The 21,757-nt window shown below is 49.5% G+C and overlaps 10 protein-coding genes across 10 annotated transcripts; 6 read left to right on the top strand and 4 right to left on the bottom strand.

Moving 5' to 3' along the window:
• Positions 1 to 415: 415 nt before the first annotated feature.
• Positions 416 to 1,360, top strand: M437DRAFT_51842 (uncharacterized protein; the record flags this gene model as incomplete). Its single annotated transcript, XM_041022251.1, has 1 exon — positions 416 to 1,360. The coding sequence occupies one exon, from the start codon at positions 416 to 418 to the stop codon at positions 1,358 to 1,360; it is 945 nt and encodes a 314-aa protein (XP_040878387.1).
• Positions 1,361 to 1,945: 585 nt separating this feature from the next.
• Positions 1,946 to 3,371, bottom strand: M437DRAFT_76511 (histidinol-phosphate aminotransferase; the record flags this gene model as incomplete). Its single annotated transcript, XM_041026639.1, has 3 exons — positions 1,946 to 3,011; positions 3,066 to 3,227; positions 3,286 to 3,371. 3 exons carry the CDS (start codon positions 3,369 to 3,371, stop codon positions 1,946 to 1,948), a joined length of 1,314 nt encoding a protein of 437 aa, XP_040878386.1.
• Positions 3,372 to 4,112: 741 nt separating this feature from the next.
• Positions 4,113 to 5,012, top strand: M437DRAFT_13887 (phosphatidate cytidylyltransferase; the record flags this gene model as incomplete). Its single annotated transcript, XM_041018733.1, has 2 exons — positions 4,113 to 4,390; positions 4,442 to 5,012. Coding segments are annotated over 2 exons (849 nt in total), but the record flags the coding sequence as incomplete, so codon positions are not given.
• A 573-nt stretch (positions 5,013 to 5,585) lies between these two features.
• M437DRAFT_85812 (CDC45-like protein) lies at positions 5,586 to 8,339 on the bottom strand (the record flags this gene model as incomplete). Its single annotated transcript, XM_041028347.1, has 2 exons — positions 5,586 to 7,490; positions 7,545 to 8,339. The coding sequence occupies 2 exons, from the start codon at positions 8,337 to 8,339 to the stop codon at positions 5,586 to 5,588; spliced, it is 2,700 nt and encodes an 899-aa protein (XP_040878384.1).
• Positions 8,340 to 8,842: 503 nt separating this feature from the next.
• Positions 8,843 to 10,048, bottom strand: M437DRAFT_51958 (aquaporin; the record flags this gene model as incomplete). The annotated part of the gene is made up of 3 exons (XM_041022269.1): positions 8,843 to 9,111; positions 9,158 to 9,618; positions 9,672 to 10,048. The coding sequence occupies 3 exons, from the start codon at positions 10,046 to 10,048 to the stop codon at positions 8,843 to 8,845; spliced, it is 1,107 nt and encodes a 368-aa protein (XP_040878383.1).
• A 1,989-nt stretch (positions 10,049 to 12,037) lies between these two features.
• Positions 12,038 to 12,805, bottom strand: M437DRAFT_9714 (uncharacterized protein; the record flags this gene model as incomplete). Its single annotated transcript, XM_041029106.1, has 1 exon — positions 12,038 to 12,805. A coding segment is annotated over one exon (768 nt), but the record flags the coding sequence as incomplete, so codon positions are not given.
• A 1,364-nt stretch (positions 12,806 to 14,169) lies between these two features.
• M437DRAFT_27548 (uncharacterized protein) lies at positions 14,170 to 15,245 on the top strand (the record flags this gene model as incomplete). Its single annotated transcript, XM_041019120.1, has 2 exons — positions 14,170 to 15,039; positions 15,093 to 15,245. Coding segments are annotated over 2 exons (1,023 nt in total), but the record flags the coding sequence as incomplete, so codon positions are not given.
• A 357-nt stretch (positions 15,246 to 15,602) lies between these two features.
• Positions 15,603 to 15,989, top strand: M437DRAFT_67306 (uncharacterized protein; the record flags this gene model as incomplete). The annotated part of the gene is made up of 1 exon (XM_041024917.1): positions 15,603 to 15,989. One exon carries the CDS (start codon positions 15,603 to 15,605, stop codon positions 15,987 to 15,989), a length of 387 nt encoding a protein of 128 aa, XP_040878380.1.
• Positions 15,990 to 18,064: 2,075 nt separating this feature from the next.
• Positions 18,065 to 18,626, top strand: M437DRAFT_67305 (uncharacterized protein; the record flags this gene model as incomplete). The annotated part of the gene is made up of 3 exons (XM_041024916.1): positions 18,065 to 18,229; positions 18,288 to 18,448; positions 18,503 to 18,626. 3 exons carry the CDS (start codon positions 18,065 to 18,067, stop codon positions 18,624 to 18,626), a joined length of 450 nt encoding a protein of 149 aa, XP_040878379.1.
• A 778-nt stretch (positions 18,627 to 19,404) lies between these two features.
• M437DRAFT_67304 (uncharacterized protein) lies at positions 19,405 to 20,705 on the top strand (the record flags this gene model as incomplete). The annotated part of the gene is made up of 2 exons (XM_041024915.1): positions 19,405 to 19,834; positions 19,897 to 20,705. The coding sequence occupies 2 exons, from the start codon at positions 19,405 to 19,407 to the stop codon at positions 20,703 to 20,705; spliced, it is 1,239 nt and encodes a 412-aa protein (XP_040878378.1).
• Positions 20,706 to 21,757: the final 1,052 nt, after the last annotated feature.

Raw genomic sequence — 21,757 nt, 5'->3', positions numbered from 1 at the left:
AATGTAGGTATGCCCTCAATGATCCTTGTGGTGTTAGAGTTGAAGAAAGTAACATCAAGTTCAAGTGGGTAAAGTTCGAGTAACCCGGACCCGAAATTACCCCATTCGATCAGAATAACCTTCGACCCTCTCCGGTGCGTGTCCATGAATGCGCAGAAAAGAATCACAACATGTCCAGCAGAACTGATGTTGACGAGTCGAGATATCCAACACCGACTTTCCGAATTATCGTGAGTGAATAGCGTTCGACCTGTGACATGACTCTATACGCGCTCGGCAAATTTGGGCGACTGTAATCCTTCCCGATACGAGATTGCCCCGTACAAGCAGGCTACCTCAGCCTGAGAACCACTCCTTCACCTGGGCGTGATATCTCTGCATGACCATTTTCTTCGGAAGTACGACAGCCAATGCCATGACTTTCCATATCACCGCTCCTCTGTTGCGGATACTCGTAGCTATCCCCATCTTTCTCCTCGGATTCAAGATATGCGATACTGTCAACCGACCTCTGCCATTGACGCGTGATCTCTCAACACTCCTCTCCAACCAGACTCTAACGCTCGAACTTCCTGGCCATAGCGATACTGTTGTTGCCACCGCATATATCCCCATTTCTCTCTACGACCATGGCCGCAACTCGGTTTTCTGGTGCGCCTTGCTAGCTCTTGCAAATGCTGGCGCTTACGTTATCGACAAATTGCGGCATCACATTTTTTCACAGCTACTTGCGCTGGATGAAAGTGCGAAGAAAGTCCCAAAAGGCGGAGTCTTGAAGTTTTACCTTCAAGGTGTGAGGAATCTCAACCTGACTGGATGGGTCAATGCCACTGGACCCAGAGATACTTTCCTGGCATGGTTGTTCTCATTGCTTGCCTTGACTGGAGCTTTATATCCCACGATTGTCGCCGGGATACAAAACTTGGCCAGTGACTCTGTTGCAACCCAACTGGACTACTTCTTCACAAGCGGCCGCGCATCGAATGATACCGTCTTCGGCAGCTCCAGTGGCCATGGCACATACACTCTTGAGAGCTGGACCTGTCAGATTGCGCCACTGGTCTCAAGTCCCGCCGACATGACCACATCTGCAAGAGTAAGAGAAGTGTTGACCCAGTCATGTCGTGATGGCCACAGCTCTCGCTATCTCTTACTCATCATGCTGCCATTCACGATCTTAATGCTTTTACTCATTGTAAAGCCGCATTGGTTTACCTTCACACTTGGAGCGGAGAAAAGACCAGCTTGGATGTCAGTACCACTGGAGGAAACCGACAAAGACGTCGAAAGTGATGACGACGATGAGGATCCAATGGCTGCGTATGGTAATAACGCTAGAGACCAATGGCAGCTGAACTAATGAATAACCTTCATACATTTACCTCGCAACTTCTGACCAAGAGATTCAACTACATTGCCGAAGGCTCTTTTTTACTTTCCGCTTCTTTTTATTTATCTTCTTCTTTATTTATTTTTCTTTTTTTTTGTTGCAACATCATAGGCGCGATCAAACACGCCACCAGACACTCATGCGAAAATGATGATCCTAATGTATATACACCAAGAAAAACACGAACAATGCAAAGTAAGTCATTTCTTGTACTGGCAAGAAAGACACTTGAAAAGAATGGTTGCTTTTGATTTATATGTACTGCAACTGGCAATGACTGAACTACGCATCCCCTATACTTTCGTTATCTGTACTTGGTTGGTTATCAATATAATCATTCCATCGTCGTCCACCTTCGCTTGGTCTGCGGAGTTTCAGATGGAAAGGAGGTGTATCCCTTGCTATCGAAACGCTCACACTCAAATCGCCAGGTGACTAGAGAACATACATTGACAATCCCGTCTGGGGGTCGATCTGCGACTCCCACCATCCCTGCTTGGCTGCGGCAGGACTGAGCTCTCTGCCCCATTTCAGCTCAATTAATGCATTGGCACACTAGGCGACTACATCGTTAGCTTGTTCCTCAGCCTTGTCTTCTGTTTTCTGCTCGCTCTTGTCGAGCTTCTTGCCACTTTGATCATTTCTGACCGTCTCAAGCACCGAAGCAATCTCCCTCAAAAATCTAGTGACTTCGTCTTCAGTACCCACGGTAATGCGCAAACAACCCAGACAACCCAACTCCTTGCCGCGGAAACGGACGACCACACCGCGGGACTCGGCGAGTTGTTCGTACACGGCAAGAGCGATTTCATTACTGGGTTCTTTGGAAGCATTGAGCATCTCGACGAGGAGGAAGTTGCTTGCTGCGCCGCCGCGGAAACGACCGATGCCCGGAATTGAAGGCATTTCTTTGAGCATGCGGTCGCGTTGAGTGATAATCTTGTCACGGTTTTGGCGCATGACGGCGAGGTTCTTGGGTTGCAAGGCTGCGATGGCGAGTTGAGAGGTGGGGTTGGAGATATTGTAGGGTGCCTTGAGGGAGTTGAGTAGGCGGGCGATGGGTGGAGAGGTGAAGGCAGCTCCTAGACGAATACCGGCAAGACCAAAGGCTTTTGAGAGAGTTTGCATAACAACGAGGTTGGGCCAGTCGTTAACCCATTCGGCCAAAGAAGTGCCGTCGGGGGCGAAATCGATGTAGGCTTCATCCAGCACGACAATGCCGTTCCATGATGGGTGTTTGAGAACAGCTTCGACGTCCTCCTTGCGAACGAGGTTGGCTGTTGGGTTGCCTGGTGAGCAAATGTAAACCATCTTGATGTGGGGGTCTTGTTCGAGCATCTCGTTGATCAGGTAGGGTTGGAGGGCGAAGTCATTGTTGACGTCTAGCGGAGCTTTGATGACGGCGACATCGTTGACTTGGGCAGAAACAGAGTACATGCCATAGGTGGGAGGGCATGTAAGGATCTTGTCTTTGCCAGGAGTGCAGAAGGCGCGAATCAGGGCGTCAATGGCTTCATCACTGCCAACACCGACGAAGAGGTTCTCGGGTGTCAGATTCTTTTCTGTGTGGGTGTGGGTGTTGCGGAGGTTGCAAAGCAGTTGCTTAAGCTCGGGTTGGTGGCTGGCGGGTCTTGTCAGGTACGAGTCTTGTGGTGGGCATTGACGATGTCTTTACGGGTCTGGGTAGCGATTGAGGCCGAGAAGGTCGACCTCGACACTGGCATCTCCGTTCAAGGCGTTCTTCAGCTTGCCTGAAGCACTATCGACTGCCAGACCGGGACCATAGGCGTTCTCGTTGGCGTCCAGAAGAATGTTTGTGCCATCGTCTTTGTAGTCGCTGTGGTGAGTCACTCGTCAGTTCGTTGATTGACTTGGTATGAGATTGGGCGACGGACTCTCTGGCACATCTGTAGGGCTCGAGAGCCAGGATGTTGGGACGGGCACACGTCTCGAGGTTGAAGGCGTTTACTTGTGCAGGCATTGTGAATTGATATGTGACTGAGGGGAGAAACAAAAGATGCGTTTCCCGAACTGTTGGAGCTTCTCGATCGGCATGTGAAAGTTGCGAGTCATCCACGCTCTCGGCTTCGGGTCAAAAACGTCACCGGGCCGAAGCAAGAGCAGCCTCAAATCTCGACAAAGAGCCACCCGGAACTTCCGTTTCCTGCCTGATCTGACCTGCCCTATCACATGCTGAAATACGGTACTGGACAGTTGACAATTTCCTCATCTTTTGCTAGACTTTGAACTGCAATCAAAACTCTCTTCTTTCAACCATTTCTAGCCTCTGCGTTCAAGTCCGTTTTGTCAAACCTCACTGCCAACCAACAGTTACATCATCTTGCGCCGGCACTTCCACGCCGTTTGACCTGCACCTTACGCGACACGTCCGCCGTCATCTGCGCATTCGCGACTGCCATCTTCTGCTTCGTTCGTCTACCATCAAGACCAGCACATCATGGCCTCTTCACAACCCATACCCGTAACACGGGTCATATCTCCATCACCCACTCCCACCGAATCATCCTCCGCACGCGACAGCTACTTTTCCTCGACAACAAAGAACCGCAATGGTCGTGTCACCACCCCAGCTCCCATTCAAGAATCCCCAGAATCCTCAGATCCAGAAAGCAGCCGCGCCAGACCTAGAAGCCGAAGTCCTCAGATCCAGCGCAAAGAATCTTCTAAGAAGACGACTAAGGCTCCACCCGAGCCCATAAAAACAGATGGTCATTTAGATCCGAGTAGCGCTGGCATGGGCTCCAGCTACTGGCGCAATCTAAGTCGTAGTCCCAGTCCACTGGGCTTGATACCTCTGCATCGCGAATGGCGCACCTTTATACACAGACACGAGATACCCAGGAAAGCTTTACATGTCTCTATTGGTTTCTTCACTTTGGGTTTGTTCGTCTCTGGTGCCCAAACCAGTGCTATTCATCCTCCTCTTCTGACTGCTTTAATACCCATCTTCGCCATTGACTTTGCTCGTATGCACTATCCGTAAGTCTCTTCCTCCTTCATTTCATCCGGAAGAAAGCTAATGTGATCCAGTCCACTCAACCGCCTCTACATCCGCCTCCTCGGAGCCTTCATGCGCGAATCAGAAGCACACGACAAATACAACGGCGTCATCTCCTACCTTGCAGGCGCCTGGGCTGTCCTTCGCTTCTGCCCTAAGGACATAGCCGTCATGTCAATCTTGCTTCTTTCCTGGTGCGATACTGCTGCCTCCACTTTCGGACGTCTTTGGGGCCGCTACACACCTCGTGTGCGCAAGGGAAAGAGTTTGGCTGGTACTATCGCCGCTTTCATCACTGGTGTCATTGCTGCTGTGGTATTCTGGGTCATCATCGCGCCGAGAGTGCCTGCAGAGTGGAATACAGGAATAGATGCTTTTGCCTATGACGGCACTTTGAGTCTGCCACCTATGGCCAGGAATTTGCTCGGCTGGAAAGAAGCAGAAGCTACCGTGTCGGGTAGTGTAGCTACTGCTATCGTCGCTGTCGTCTCGGGATTCGTGGCTGCAGTCAGTGAAGCCATTGATGTCTTTGGCCTAGACGACAACCTTACCATTCCTGTTCTTTCGGGTATTGGACTGAATGCTTTCTTCTGGGTGTTTGGAAATGGCTTACCATGAAAAAGGTGTGAGGTTCATGGGTTGAAGGGCACGTAATCGGGTTTTTGGTATGGATATATACCATGATATGGGATTTGAAAACAAAGGCAGGATCAGCATGAAGAAAAGACAAGGCCTCACGCGGGCAATGATACAGAGAATTTATTATTAATGTGAAATATCATCATTCTCCCTGTTTCCTTCACACTTGATTGAGATCAAAGATGACTAGCCCATGCTGTTGGGTGATAAGCCGCCAAAGAAACTGCTAACACATATATTTGTTTTCGAAATTGAGAATAATAGAGGGTAACACTGGTTCAAAAAACGAGATAGAGGGAGAGACTTGAAATAAAAGGCGGTTTTCGAAAAACTATCTAGGAGAACTTTCTTTGCTATTCCATGCCCAGCAGCAAAACAGGATCAAAAACATTAAGAAAAACGCCCTATGCCTTTCATGCCATGAATGCAACAACCAGCTCATCTTTTCGTCAGACAGCAAAACAAGGCGTAACAAACGCTCTCTCTGAAAAAAGAGAAAGCTGCAACAGCAAGAATCCAACATCCACGACCTCCAGCTTACCCAACAACGCCCTTGAAACTCAATGCCTCCAAAAAGCCGCTCAAATCCTCCTTCTTGACCTCGACAACTTCATGTTCAAAAGAGTCAATACGGACTCTGGCTCCCGTCTCCTCAACAACCTCCTGGAACGCAGAGCCAAACTTATTACTTCCATAACCCCTCTGTTTTCTCTTCTCCGCCTCTTCTTCATCCTCACTATCATCGTCTGAGTCTGAAGAGTCAGAGGAAGAAAGGGATTCAGCATCAGAAGCTTCTTCCTCGTCAGAGTCATCGGCGAAAATGCCATTGGCTTCGTCACGCTCACGTCTTGCTTGTTTGCGTTGAGCGCGCAGCACAGCTTTTTGGGCTTTCTTTTCGGCCTTTTTGGCTTCGCGAGCGGCTTTCTTGTCGGCGCGGGCCTTTTGCTCTGCGCGGCTGCGGACACGGCCTGATGCTGCGTCTCCACCGCCCAGACCGACAACGACATAGACACCTCTGCGTTCGTCAAGAGCTGCAAGGACGAGTGCGTTGTCTGCTGTGCGTTTGGCTCCCTTTTCTGCTTCTAGCACCGAAATGGCTTCGGCGAGCCAGGTTGCCAACTTGACGAGGGCACCGGGGTGAGTGAAGAGGGCTACGTCTGGTCCTTCGCGTACGACACCCATGCGGAAAGCACGCAAGTGGCGGATCTGGTGTTTTGATATCAAGGCACTGCCGGTTCGAAGTATAGCTCTGTGAAGATGTTGTGCGGTAGGTACGTGAGACAGCAACAGTTGAAGAGCAGATGATGAAGGAGACAAAGCGTCGTAAGCGGCAAAGAAACGATGAGTTGTCCAGTCAGGATCCAGGATTGAGGCTTCATGCTCGAGTTGAGATGCTGAGGGTGATGAGTCGCCATTATGTGATGTGGGCGGTGTGGGCAGTGCTTGCATACGTGCATTGTAATTTGAGGAAACAACCTTCATGCGGAAATCGGAGTGTGGCGTAGATGCTGAGATGAAGTCAAAAGACTGTTCTGTGCCAACTTCAAGGATGGCACTCGTGATGACGGCTACATCGACGGCCGAGAGACACGCTTGCCAGCCCCATGAGCGAACAAAGCCCCAGCCTTCGTGTCTGTGAAGATGGCTGTTTTCTGAGGGCACCAGTCCATCAAGGCCATACATAGGAGCAAACTTCAGGAGGCGTTCCCGAAGGCCACGCTTGAGGTCCATGTCCATGTGCGTGTAGCCCTTTTCAGCTTCGGCAAGAGAAACACCCATCTTTGCCAGAAGCTTGTGCAATCTTCTTCGTCCAGCATCTGACCAGATATGCAGCCGTGACGACAAGTACGGTGAGTGAAGCATACTCTCATACAGCGACCAGTGTCTGATAAGAAGGAAGCGTGGCTCTGGTGACAGACGAATCGAAGTGTCTGTTGGTGAGCGTGCGTGAGTGGGTATAATGCCTCCAGCTTCAGCTCTATCTCTAGCAATGTCTGAAGCGGGTACAGGGTTGAGACGCCGTACTTCATCTCTGAGTACATCGCGAATTTGATCTCCTCGGCTCAAATTCCATGGGTTCTGGCGTGTTGAGGAGTTTGTTGTTTTCGATCTGCCGTAGAGCTCAGTAGAAGACATACCGACCAGGGCCAACCAAAGCAGATCGTTGTCTTCACGACCAAGCTCAGAAGCAAGCGAGTACAGCATTGAAGATATCGGCTCAGACGACGATGTTCCTAACGAGTAGTATGCTTCTAGTACGGCTTCGTGCTTTCTCTTCATCTTGAGAAGCTTGCGACGAAGTGAGCGTGCTGATGGCTCTCTGGGTTGTAGGGGTGGTGATGACGGGACTGGCCCAAGCTGTGATGATGAGGGGTGATTGGACATCTCTAGTCGTTCATGTCGTAATGATGGTGATCTAGGAGTGGCAGGTATTGATGAGTTCTAGTTTCATGGTTAGCAGGAAGTCCTCTCCCCTTGTCTTGGAGAGAAACTCACCGAATTACTTCGCCGCCTTTGATACGGTCTGTCACCATCATCGTCACCACTGTCGGCTTCTTCTTCTGCATCATCATCACTCCATGTCTTTCGCTTCCGGGTTTGTGAGTCCTCGACAGCATCTTCTTCGTCACTGTCTGCGTCAAGATCATCATCGTCTACATCTTCATCGATGTCGGGCATGTCTTGCAGAGCACCGAAGGCTTCTTTCTCGGCGTTCAACTCTGATTCAATATCACCATCGTCATAGACAATGATTCCTCCTCTTCCTGGTGTGTAAGACGGTAGGAGTTTGCCTCCGTCAACACCTCTCCTCCTCTTGGCTATTGCTGGGGTGATTGCAGTATCCTCGTCCTCTGGTGGAGCCATGGCACCAGTTCCAAAGACGTTTTGCAAGTTCCAGGGCCTTCTTGCATCGACGACCCAGACCTCAACACCATGGTCGTACATATTCATCTGTGTTTCCGGGTCTTCGCCTCCATCCAAACCAAGCATCTCTTCCAGGTCAACCATGCCACCAACACCTAAACAGACGACAATACCACCTTGGCCGCCATGTTGACGCGTCAAAGGTAGCACCAGATCCTTGCCAGCAGCAGCCAATTCGCTGTAGCCAGCTACCGGTTGAACTTTGTGAGGGATATAGTCGCGTTTGAGTAGTGCTGTGAAGATTCGACACGCGCAGAGGGCATCGGGGTCGAGGGATACGAGGATCAAGACTGGTGGTGAAAGTGGATGGGTGTTGCGGACCAGATGGGTGTAGAGATGCGAGAGAAGCGTCCTCGGGAGATACATGGCGAAGGACTTGTCTTTGTCAAGTCATGCGTGAAGGTCAATGGCGGTTGCTTGCAAGAGTCGTGGTCCAATCTAAGTCGTGGTCGTGACGCGTTTTGTAGGAATGTCGTGATGTCTCATACTCTGTCTCTCAGAGCGTCTTGTTGGATGTGATACTCGAGCACAGCTGTACAGTGCTATACAAGGTGAAAGAATGGCGTCTTGTTGGTCGTGGGTGTCTCGTTGTTCGACGCAGGTGCAGGGAGTTTCGAGGCACGCGGATCGGCTTCGAGACGAGACGAGAGCACGCGTCGCGCCTGCCCAAACTTTGGCGCGTTTTTGATGACCACACGACCCTTGGCGCGCGCGTCAACTTCACCCATCTATTATTCATTGTCTTTTCTTTTTTCTCAACATGAATGTGACAATTATTTGGTATGATGCCATTCCCTCCATTATACTACCATGATTATGTCAATACATACTGTCGTGCCCTGCCATCTCCATTTCCCAATCATCGACATCTAAACAATTCCCTCCTGCTTTTGCACTCGAATCCTCTCTTGGATTGCACGGCCAGGATGCAAAACGTCCTTCAAGCCCAGCCACTCCGTGTTGAGAGGACTGGGTCCGGTATAGACAAATGCATCGTACAGTATACCGCCAAATGCACATCCACAGAAGGGCGCCACCATTGGAATCCAGAAATAATATCCTCCAGCACTCCACACCTCATGCCCGTAGCCAAGAGCGTAGCTCATCAAACGCGGTCCAAAATCACGAGCCAGGTTGACTGCAAACGTTAGCATGTTTCTTGCAGGACGCATATTTGTACTTACTAGCATATCCCGTCTCAACACCGAAGCATGCACCTATTCCGAAGACCAAAAAGAACAAACCCAGAGGGAACCAGTTGCCGCCACCTGATGACACTCCGTTATTCGTATCGTCTTTGAGAGCAAAGATGACAAACATCAGGATGGTGCTGGCGATGAATTCGGAAAAGAACATGCTCGCCTTTGTCATGTATGACTTTGGGTATGTGCAGAAAATACCTGCTGTTGCCGTCGGGCTTGGAGGCACCGTTCTGATTCCATGACCCTCGAACGCGTTGATGTCGTTGACATAATTAGCGTATATGATGCCAGCAGCGACTAGACCTCCGAGGAACTGGGCCAGGAAGTAGATAGGAAATCTTCGCCATGGAAGCTTGCGGAGCAGACAGTTGGTAAAGGTAATCGCTGGGTTCAGATACGCTCCCGAGTCACCAGCAACATAAACTCCGAGCATGACGCCAATCCTGATATCATCGTCAACGACTGCTTCAGACAAGGAGTTCCAGCAAATACTCACGCCCATCCCCAGGAAATGGATTGGTAACCTCCATAACCATCTCCACCGGGAGCTGTTCTGTCGTTGGCACCCAGGAGCACCTGAGCTACTGAGCCATCGCCAAACAGAACGAGGATCATAGTACCGAAGAACTCTGCGAGAGGCTCTCGTAATGCTAATCGTACTTTGGTCCACCATAAGCTGGAGTAGTTCGTCGCGTCATGTTCCTCTGCGATTGGTGCATGCGGATTGAGACCCAACAACTTTGATCGGGTAAATTGCAAACCCTGAGACGACGATGTTGTGTGGATGTCCAAGGGTGCACCACCTGCATCTCCATGTGCACCGATATGCTCAACATGGTCACCTGGTCTTGTCGACCATTTCTTCAGCTTCATGCGATCGTCATCTGTGTCATGAGACTGGCTGTACACGGCATCTGGAAGTTGAGTCATTCCCGAGAGCTGTCTGTCGTGCCTCGTAGAAGCTTGAGACCATTCTTCGTACGGCCTCGACGTCTGAGCATTGGTCCATTGTCCTGAACTCTGCTCGTCTGGATGGCCGTTGCTCATATTGCTGTAAGTATAAGCTTGCCAACTATGTATAGCAAACTTCCAAAAAGAGTTGTAAGTCGTGTATAAGAGTAGGCAAAAAACAGGTTTGGAGGAGAAATGGGCTTGACTGCCTGAACAGCAAACAGCTGGAGGTTTAACATATGGGAAGCTTACGTGCGCCCTCTATGTCACCAAGGTCGTCAGTCCGAAACCAACATGAGATCCTTCTTCGCTTCGAGGGTCTGCATTGGCTCGATTCTTGTCGATATCATCGCTACCGAATCACAGGTATCCGTTTCTGAGTATTACTTACCCCGCCTATAACTCACCTGCTCAAGCATATATAGAGCCGCTTACTCCCGCCTAGCCGCGCTCATGAGACATATATCCTGGACGGTTTGGGATAAAAGTATGGACGATCGTTCTGACAGCTGACAATGTATCTCTTTCCACCGTTTCCTGTCTGCACTTTTTTCCGCACCTCAAAACGTTTTTGCCCTATACTGATCTCTGTCCTCACAACGCCAGCTAGAACGGCTTCTCATCTTGTTCATTTTTTCAAGACACACTATTGCTTCCTTTGGACCGCTTGAACAAAACAAAAGAAGTGATACCCCAGATCGTCCGCCCCCATGGGGGAGCCGTCGATGTGGGGTTGCGCCTCATGACGTTTGGGCAGTTGAGAAGGATGCGATATACAACCATTACCGAGCCATTCCTCTATACCAACTCCTCGAAGTTCATTCACATATATTGAGCGTGGTGTTGAGAGCCGAGCAACACAATCCAGGAATGTTGCAGAAGTTGCTCAGATCTCGCGTGCGTTTCAAAAATCAACTGGAACATAGACGAATACATTATACAGGAACCTCCGCGTACTGCAATATTGAGACAAAGTGCCGTTTGATGAGTTGGTATGCAGCTCAGCTGTTGGCGCGTCGTCATCTACCTGTCAAATCTACAAGTACCATTGTACCATATTATCGAAAGTTCAACGGCCGAGATGCTCCGGACTCAGAACCCTATTTTATGTCCCTTCCTGTTGTATCTCCCTTGATGCACAGATACCAATCCACGGATCCGAGATGGAAAACCATATGCTGTTGCTTTCTATTTTGCTCAGTTCTTCTAGCATGGATTGGTGCTTGGATTGACAATAACTCGGCCTCCAGCTTCTATTGCTGACTTGATCGCTATTGTGGCATTATTCCCGGGACTAAATATGCTGAAAACTTGTATCCGCGTATTCTGTTATCACAACTATAGTATGCTTGTCCTTCACGTTCCTTGGTCTCACTATAGAGATTTTGTCTCGGACATCATACCAGATAAGAGCCACAGGGACCTGAAAGAACAAAACGACGTCAGAGAAACAGAAGCCGTGTCCAGATCTCCGTATCCATGTGCTCATAGCATGAAATCTAAACGGCAGAAGATAGGGCTGAACAGTATTTGGTTCGTTTCGATACATGTCTCTGATACTGCTTATGCGGCTTCACATCAACGACTTGATCGTTTCTCGCGTGAATATCTTTTCCTGTTGTCTGTAGGTGTCATCATCAGTTTCATGTTATACTGTAGCACCGAGTCTATGATGCATGCCTTGAAGGGCTTCTCTGACGATACTGATTGCAAAATTGACTGACGACGAGCGGAATGATGGAAACAAAGGTCATGAATCTTTATATCTGCGTTGCAGCGGATGAGTCAATCCGGACGCAACGGTCGCTTACTATATAGGGATATGTATGTTCAGCATCGCGTCATCTCAGGATCTCATCTTCTCGACGTCTTAGCATCTCGCCATCTCTTCGTCTTGAGCCCCGTCTAGGAAGCGGCAGCTTCAAGGATAGCATCGGACTTGCCTTCCAGATCAGCACTAGTAGCTCTCTCGCAAATCACAACAAACGCTCTTCTCTTTTGCATCTCTTTGTCGCCCTTCTCCAGATTACTTGTGTCGAGCTTAGCCCAGTACCTATCGAGCACCTTGGCCAACTCATCGGGATGCTTAGGAAGACCCAACTTTTCAATGCCACGCGATGATTTCTCGTCCACAAATGGATAAGCTTCTGGCCACAACCATTGTACACGACGGAAGAAGATATCCAAGCCAGTCTTTCCGAGACCTTTGATGTTCTCTTGCAGCAGATCGCGCTCCATATCCCAGTCCTTGGAAGCCTGTTCGCGCAGTTTGTCAAGGCTCGTATCGGTGTCGTTCTTGCTGAACTTGTGCGCGACTACATCGGCGACGAGACCAATTTGTTCAGCGGTCTTGTCTTTGTGCTGGGTCTTTGCGTCGTCCAGAGCTTGGTGTCTCTTTTCCTTGCCAGCAGAGATGATGGCCGAGGGAGTCGTGAAGGAGTAAGGGGCGTTCAGGATTGTACGAATGGCGCGAAGACCGAGCTTGTGGCTGATGGGACGGCTCAAAACGACGGCGCAGATCAGCTCTTCGAAAGCAGACAGGGCAGACGAGGAGTAGGTCTTGAAGTCTGCACCTTGAGACTCAACCACAGAAGATTCGTCGTCGGGGCGGCAAAGCTCGGTAGAGGCGGGAGAAAGCAGGTAGTTCAGGAGTTGCTCGGTGGTTGGTGCAGCCTTCTGGGCGCCGCGACCAGATCTGCGCTCGCCTTCTCGGGGTGGGGGAATATCAACCTTGCGCTTCTTAGGCGGCTTCTTCCCGTCCACCTTGGTCTCGGGGGCAGCTGTCTCAGCATTGCGCTTCTTGGAATCGCTCTCTTCGGGTGCAGTAGTGGGCTCAGCATCAACTGCAGGTTGCGCCTCGGATGCTGCATCAGCAGCGGGCTCCTCAGCCTTGGGTTCCTCAGTCGTGGTTGCAGCTTCAGTGGTAGGTTGCTCGGTTTTGGTCTCTTCAGCGACAGATTCCTCTGTCTTAGGCTCTTCAGCAGCAGGTGCCTCCTCAGCAGGGGCTGCCGTCTCCTCAGTGGTCTCAGCGACACCATTGGTAGCAGGTTCAGCTTGAGGTTCTTTCTTGGCCTTGCCCTTGGGCGCAGCTTTGCCTTTTTTCGGAGGCATTGTGTGATGTATGAGAGTGTGGAGAGTGTGGAATGGAGAAGTGGATTGTTTACAGGGAGAGAAAAGAAAAGAGAAGGAGGAAATGCTGATACGAACAGCAGCAACGGGTGCTGGTGGCTGGCACCTACCCCAGACGAATCAATGTCGCACTCCCGCGGATGACCATGACATCAAAGGAGCAACCCGAAACGAATTCATGTCTACGTCTTTTCGAGGCTGAAACGAGTACGAGGTGGTATATAGGTTGTGCATGTAACCGAGCCTTCCAATCATTGTCCAGACTCGACTATCACACAGCAAGCACAACGACGAGGATGGAAAATGCGGCGGCTAGATCGATTCTTTTTGGTGAGACGCGCCGCGAAAAAAGATCTGGGGGAAGCTACAGCCATCAATCAACGGTTTGGAGCTGCAGTACCTCCCATAGCAACCGTCATTTTGTCATCACCTTGGCTGTCTGGGGATGATAAAGATTTTGATCAATGATTATCATCAGATGAAGCATATCTGTATCTCCGAGTTGAAACCATCGCATAATGGCAAAGTTTGCGCATAACGGACAGAGTACCAGGATGCTCCTTGCCCAAGAGCTGACTACGTCAGCGACTTAATCTACGCGTGTGCACATACAAGAACACGGCACAATCTGCCGGACTCTACAGCTCAGACTTCAGCTTTCTTTCGTAGCTCAATTGATACCATTCTTCTTGAGATAAGTCATAATCTTGCCGTCAAGCATGCCACCCAAAGGACCAAGGAAGAGAGCTGCCGATGCTGAGGCTTCGGCATCTCAAGCTAAGAGCACAAAGACCAATGCCTCAGCTACTGCTGGCGCGGCCTCGGACGAATCAGCTCAACAAGAACCAGATGTTCAAGAGACCCAATCTACCTCGCAAGCACCCAACAATGACTCTACCGACTCTGGCAGTGACGATCACGAGATGACGGAAGAAAAGCTCAAGCAAGATCCTCACGCCTACATCACGAACTGCCTCCCTCGTTTCGAGTTCAAGGACCGCTACAACAAAAAGCGCCAGGACGATGAAGATTATGACGAAGGAGATGGAGAAGCGGGCAGAGCCTGGGCCAAAGAACATAATGAGAAAAAATGTCCTTGCTTCGACAAGAGCCGTACTGACGGCTGGGCTATGATGCGAAAAGCCTTTACAAGGAAGATTGATGTTGAGACCATCGAGGTCCCACATCGCGACCCTGACTGCTTCGGCATGTACGTCTACAATGACTTTGCTGGTTATGGCTACCAAGAAGTTGTCGAGAACAACATGGCCGAGTTCAACAAAATTCTGAACAGCAAGAATGGAAAGACTGAAGAGCTTTGGACTATCCTCGAATCAATGCCAATCTGGCTTCTAGACGAGCCCAATGTTCCATGGCATATGATTGACGATGGCGAACGCTCATGGTTGACATACGGTCTGCTCGGCTTCATGCTCTTGGCCGGACTGAATCGCATTGATCAAGAGGGCGAACTGAAGCCCGATTCCAAGTACAAAGACCTCTCGCTGGTCATGTCGCTTTGGGCTAGAGTAGCTGATGATCTTGGCGGAGATACTGACGATCCTTTCGACGGTGTCAAGGGTGGTGGTGACTCTAGCCTCGGCGATTATGCCGGATTCAGCTTGCTTTGGTTCCGCTACCTTCTTGCTCTTGCAAAAGAAGCTGGCATTCCCATCAAGGGTGTCACACATATCGATGACAAAGTCGATGAATGGTTATCGCAAATCGAGGGTAAAGTAAAATTGCCACCTAAGAAGGCAGACCGGTTTGGCTGGAAAACAAAGGTTGGTAGTAATCTTGCTTATATCCTGTGGCCTATCCGCTAACAAGTCTCAAGTTCTCTAAATACACTAAATCATACGGAGCTGGCGGCAAGATCGGTGGAGAGCAATTCAAGATCACAAAATGGACTCGACAAGAGAGAAAGAAGCACGCTTTCGATAACGAAGATCCTTTGACTGATGAACAGATAAAGGCATTGAAAGATGGTCTGGTCTTGCAAATAATGTGATTTGCGACTTTCAGTTGTACGACTCGATATGGGAGGGACAGCGACCTTGGCGGTTGAGATTTTTACAAATGTCGCTATCTTGCTCAACTTTCATCGCAGGCGTCGCAAAGCCATAGCCATGTGTCTGGCCTTGATCATTGCCACGACTTGTATAAGCAAATTTGGCTCTGTTTCTGGACGAGCCCTCATTGATGTGACTCAGCACGCCTCGCTCGAGGTAATATAAATACACACTCCGATCTCCTTTCTTCTATCTCTTCTTCACCAACTTACAGTTTCCTCAACTCTCATCCAAGCTTTACTACAACACACAAACCACATCTACCAACATTCAAGATGAAGATCTCTACCTTCTTGACCTTCTGCCTGGGTATGGGTATGCAGCTGGCAACTGCCGCTCCCATCAACACCACCAACACCGACATCACCGTCGGCAATCCTCTGTCCACCAACCTTACCACCACCGCCGTCATCAACAGCGAACACGTCAAGCGCGACGGCATCAACTGGGAATGGTGGTGTGACTTCTGGTGGGAGCCAATCTGTGGCGGAAAACCACCGGCATCAGCATTCAACGCTCCTTTCAACGAGACCACTGGAGAATTTATCAACGTCACCACTGCAGAAATGTTCTTCGAGCTCTCCAAAACAAATCCTATCAAACGTCACCAACCCAGCTTCTGGAAAGTGCTGCACTCTCGTCTTTCGCCACAGGAAGAATGAGTGTGATACTCCAGAGCGGAATGAAAGCCAATACTATCAGAGATGTGGTTGGTGTGACAACTGCGTTCCTCCCCCTTGAAACGTTGGAGATGTTATTGACAGGAATTGTGCGTGGCATTCACAATAGTACTCGAGCTTTTGACTCGGTACGGGGAAAGTGCGGGAATCAAAATTGAAGGATAAGGATATTTGTAATACAAACAATCGAGGTCATGGTTTCGTCTACAAATTATATCGTGCCCCAGAAGTGTTCTCATTGTAGCTTCCTAAATTCGCTGAAATTCGATGATACTGCGAGGAGAAATGTAGCACAACGCCAGCAAGTTTGCTCAGCAAGACGATGCTCCCTCGAGCATAAAACACGAGCCGCTGCACCAACGCACAATGCTACTGACAAAGTTTCCACTGAGAAGCGACAATTGATTGGTCTTCTTCCATCTTCATATTCTCAACCCGCCTTGCTCCCGGTTCATAAGAAAACGATGACTCGAACTCCATTTCAAAGACCTCTTACTCCAAACCACGCATCACTCAAGCACCAGGAGGCTTTTCGGGCGAATCTGTGGGACTGACTCTCCAACATCTGCCATCTTTACCGCAACAGATGTTTTCTTTGCAGCTGGCAGACTCTTCCGGGAAGTAAGGCTGAATGGATGGCTTCGTGCGAGTAGAAGTTACTGATGTGGTTGGTGTAGTTGAAGTAGGCGTAATTGTGCCGACAAGCTCAGAGACGTCCCGAGCAGTCGATGCCGGCACAGCAACAGTGAGAGCTGCAAGGCTGGTGAGAAGGATAGCGAGTTTCATGTGGTTTATTATCGTGTGGAGATTCTGAACTCGAAAGGCTTGATCGGGGTTCGTGGCAGCTTGAGGAATAAGAGTTCGCAATAGCCTTGAGAGATCTGGTTTGTCGTTCGGATACAGGCCACTACATGCAAAATTCTGTCGGTCGTTGTGGGTTTGTCAGAATTTAGAAACCACCAATGAGAACTACCTCAATGGTGATAATACATAGGAACGCATGATAGCTTTAGTGTGCGGTTCGATGAGATAGAATTGCACGTGTTTGACGAAGCTTAAAGTTCTCGCATTTGTCTGCACTCGCTAGAGGATGATTGTACAATTGTAGCTTAGCCTTCGATCTACCAAGAACTCAGTGAGTGTCTTCACTGTTTACTGGGTCAAGGCAATCGGCAGAAAGTTGCGAGTCTTGCACACCGTGTCGGCCGTAGGTATACGAGAGATGCTCAAGACGGGGGAGGAGCTTGTCCTGAACGTCGTCTTCACGTTGAGGATGATTTGTGCCAATCTCTGTCATTCAGACAGCGACCGGTGAGTCTTGATTGGCACTCCGCATGCGGTCTGATCAGTGTGGTTATGATAGCTCGTTCAGACCGATCTGTATCTTGGCTACTCACCAGAAGGAGCGAGCCAAGCTATGCGCAGGGCCAACAGAGTCTAAGCTTCATGTTGGTTGTTCAACTGCTTAATGCATGAATGTCAATCAGTAAGCTGCGCCTGGCGAGGCGTGTATGCGCCTTCCAGATTGTGCCTCAGTGTCTCAAAACAATCGCGAGCAAGCTGCAAGGTCGCCTATCAACAGCCATACTCAGCGACTGTTATGTCTATCCTGTATCTCTGTGACGATGCGATGAATCGAACTTGAGAAAGAGGAAGAAGAAGGATTGTACACTACCAAGATGAATAGATTGAAATGCTTGGCGAGCCAGGTCAGCAAGGGTCTGTTACAGTATTACTCCACATTCCTCGGATAAAAATAGACTGGCCTTCTTATAGCTGATCCTTGGTGCGTATTTGTTGGGTTGAAGGAATACAGAAGGAATCGTGCAAGAGCCGCCAGTGTTGCAGTGCTCGTAAGCAAATATGCGTACAACATCCGCTCCAGCTTGGCAGTTCACTCAGAGGCCGAGTGCATGGATTGACGACGGACTCACGTTTCTCTCAAGAGGATATATAATAAGGGCCTTTTCTCGAAGACCTACCTCGATTATATCTCCTCACTTTCGCAACTTACCATTACTTGAATTGAAGTATACCAGCCATTAACAACCGGCATCATGGTCAACATCACAGCTTCTCTCATGACTCTCCTAGCAGTCACCTCTTTCGCCGCAGCTGCACCCGCTCCGATCGAGCCTCAATCAGAGGTCTCCACCAACTTCTTGGAGAAGCGTGCTGTTAGCTGCAGAGACGATGGTCCCAAAGGCTGGAAAAGAGGATCGGTATGAAGTATCATGCCAATCACGGGCTTCAGAGGGTTGCTGACACAGATCACCACAGTCTGCAGATGCAGCAAGATGCATCACCGAACTTGCAGCACTCGGAAGCCAGGATTGTACGGCTTCTGTCTCCGGCACGCTTTTCAAGAAGTGTGGAGACACTATCATCCACGGCCAGAATGTTTGTGCTCCTTCAGAGGGATTGACAGCAACAGCAACCTGGTATGTTTTCAACACAGCAGCTTTGTGTGATTCTGGTCGCTGACTTTTTGATAGCCAGGAGGCTGCGCGTGGTGCAGGTCTTATCATGGATCAATGCTCCAGAGGTGATGGTACCGTGATGGGCGAGAACCATGCCTGGGCAAGCAGATGTCTTCTGATCCACATCCTTGCCGAGTAAATTTATCTTTCCGGATCCTGAGTGACATGGTCGAACTGGAGTCTACAGTTGAAACATGAGACCATTTGGAATGACAAGAACAAATATTGTGATACTCTCTGGATCTTACTCTCACGTATCAATAGGTAGACATGACCGAAGATCGCGATCAGCCGGGATCCCATGCCTTGTCAATAGCTTTCCCTTGAGTGATAGATACAAATGTTTTGAGAAATATTTTGTGCACCTTACCGCAACAATAGCATGTTTCGATAGTAAAGCTCGAATGAAGAGAAATCCCTGTACGTGGAAAAGGTAATCAAGCAAGGCATGCTGGTTAGCTTTTGTATGCAAGGGAGACTTTTCATTCAATATATATACTAAAAGTTCCAGACCCCTGCCTTCTGAAAACCTTTTAGTTGAACACATAGGAATTTGGAATAAAAAGTCTTTACAGGATGCTAGGGTATAAAGTTGTACTTTAGAAAGAAGTCCTATCACGATAGAGATCATCATTGACTAGAAAGAAATGAATCTGTACCGGAAAATATTGTCGTCGTTGTTATCATCGTTTTCTTATCGACGTCGACGTGAAACATTTGCCGGGTTTTGTCGAGAAACTGAGCGGACTAAGATTCGACGAGCTTCTCGTCGACAACCTGGACACTTGAAACACATATCTTGCTCTTCTTGAACGTAGCCACTATCATCACAACTTTGCAACTTGCACCACCGCACGTAGTATCTCTATGACACCAGAACTGTTCCACACTAATATTCTTCTAGCAGTCCCTCCAACATGGCACGCACCAAAAGAAAGCCAATCCAGCTTGCTACACCTCCACGCGCAAAACCTTTGTGGTTCGAAGGTCTTAGTAGCCGGGACATTGACCACCTCACTTATCTCATCGAGTCGGGAATGGACAAGAATAGAGTCAAGATTGAGCCTGGTGAGTCTTTATTGCAGACCCGAACTACCTTTGCACGAGATCAGCCATATACTAATGCCGGGCTTGAAGACACCGCCACACATGCCGAGCTCAGCATGGCCAACTCTCAGACTGGCTCTGGACACGAAGATGTCGCTGCAGCCATACAAGACTCTACCAGCACCCACGAGCTCCCTGACGAGCAAGAAGAAACAGACGAAGAAGGCCACACCGTAGACGAGAACGATGTTCTAACTTTCGATTTCGGAACTGCTTCGCCTGCCGTCGAGGAGCCTCCAAGTAAGTTGACGTCCCTCACCATCCTGTACATAAAGGATCTTCGAGGCGCTAACCATCTTCAGCCACGGCACGAGTCTTTCTCAAATGCCGCAGATGTCAAAACACATTTGCGCGCCACTACCAACTTGTGGCTCACTTCTGGGAAGCACACCTGGAGCAGGAGAATGTGGACTGGTTGCCAGGACCCGTTCACAGCCGTCAAGAGGAGATCGTGCAGGAACTCATCGGATCCTTTGTTGACTACGAGAGCTCAGCTGGACTCCCTCCTCCTGTCCTCACCCAGCCTTCACCTCCTCAAGGCCCTCCAGCTGCAGCCCGCATACCCTTTTCGCGTCCCCCTCCCTCTTATGCAAGATCGCAGTCGAGTATGATGAGTGTTTTCACCATCGGCAACCATGCTACCACCAGCGGCTCGCCAGGCAACAATGCTCGTCGTCTACTTGCTCCTGATCGGCCTGCTCAGCCTATACTTCCTCAGCCTGCCATGCCCTCTGCCACGCCTGTTTCTGCAGCCGCTGCTCAAGCATTCCCTCCTGGTGCCTTGGAACCGGACCAACCCTTCAGACTTGGCCAGCCCGCCCCACTCGGTATCAAGCTGCCAACCAACCGCAGCATGACTACTTTCAAATGGGAAGTTTACAAGCGCAGAGGAGGTTCGAGCGCATTCAACTGGACCGACAAGAAAGACATCAAGCTTGCAAATCGCTGGCGCTCCCGTGTTAGCCAGGCCACCTTCAGAGGTTTGGGCATCAGACTCGATCGCCGCAAGAAGAGTGCCGCTGTTGCTGAGGTTGATGACGACGAGGAAACTGAGGACGACGAAGCTCAGGCGGAACAGGGCGGTGGGGAGATGGACACCAGAGAGGAATAGGACAACAGTTAAGGAGAATGAGGTCTAGAATGGGTCCATGGAACGTTCGCTGCGCAACTCTTGCCAGCCTCTGAGAGCCAACTCAGCGCTTTCAAAAAGATTCTCAGAAGGAAATTGATACAATAGTCACAGCCGCAGCAGCGCAGCTGGTGTTCTCAAAAGCATACTTTACATAGCTCAATGCACCCAAAACCTTGCCGTCGTTACATCGGCTAAGGTCCGGTTGTTTTCAATGCATCAATCTTTCTGCATAGTCGTCGGATAGGAAAGTGTAACGTGTGAAGCAAATAATTGTCGCTGTTTCGACCGGAGACAAAGCGATAAGGTTCTTGGAAGCCCGGATCAGGATATGGCAACAGTGTCTGGACAGATGCAGATGAATACGGAAGAAAAGTATAAAGAACAAAGATGCCATGACAAGTTGTTGATGGGACAAAGCAAGGAATGTGCCACAGATTGGAGTTTCCCCTTTCTCCACAACTTCTTCCGAGATTCTTCCTCGCTCGACGACATGCCTTGCAGAGCTCGAATTCATATCAATAGTCGCCCGGACTACTAGTGTCTCAAAAACCTCGCGAAATTCATGGCCTGAGATGTTCTATCTACCTGATTTGCTCATATAGCCTGGGTCCTTTGATTCAACTAGCCAACGAGTAAAAGAGAGGTATGGGCAAGTCAGAGGACCACCGAACGATGCATATACTTAGGCGCGGCACGATAACTTGGTAACAGCAATGGAGCACTCCTTTGATGCTCTCAAGCCCGAGATGCTCTGCGCTCATACATGGGGGTGCGAGTGCGAGAAGGAATCGGGACACAGTAGTAAGTGCATGATTCCACAAGACTTCAAATAGTATGATTAGAAAGAGAAGGCTTGATGGTGAACAACAAGTTGACACGGATCTTCTTCAAGAGCTAGAACATGGGTCTTGCCTATGGCACTTTCTGGTTTAGCAACACTAGTCGAGAGCCAGAAGTTCAAGGGTGAAGCTGGTGAGCCGAGTCTTCTCGGAGCAAAAGAAAGCTTGACCGACCTGGCTTATGGGTCGAGA

The sequence above is a fragment of the Aureobasidium melanogenum genome, assembly GCF_000721775.1.
Source record: "Aureobasidium melanogenum CBS 110374 unplaced genomic scaffold scaffold_15, whole genome shotgun sequence".
Taxonomy (NCBI): Eukaryota; Fungi; Ascomycota; class Dothideomycetes; order Dothideales; family Saccotheciaceae; genus Aureobasidium; species Aureobasidium melanogenum.
Note: the sequence above shows the minus strand (reverse complement) of the source record. Positions and strands in the feature narration are given on the sequence as shown.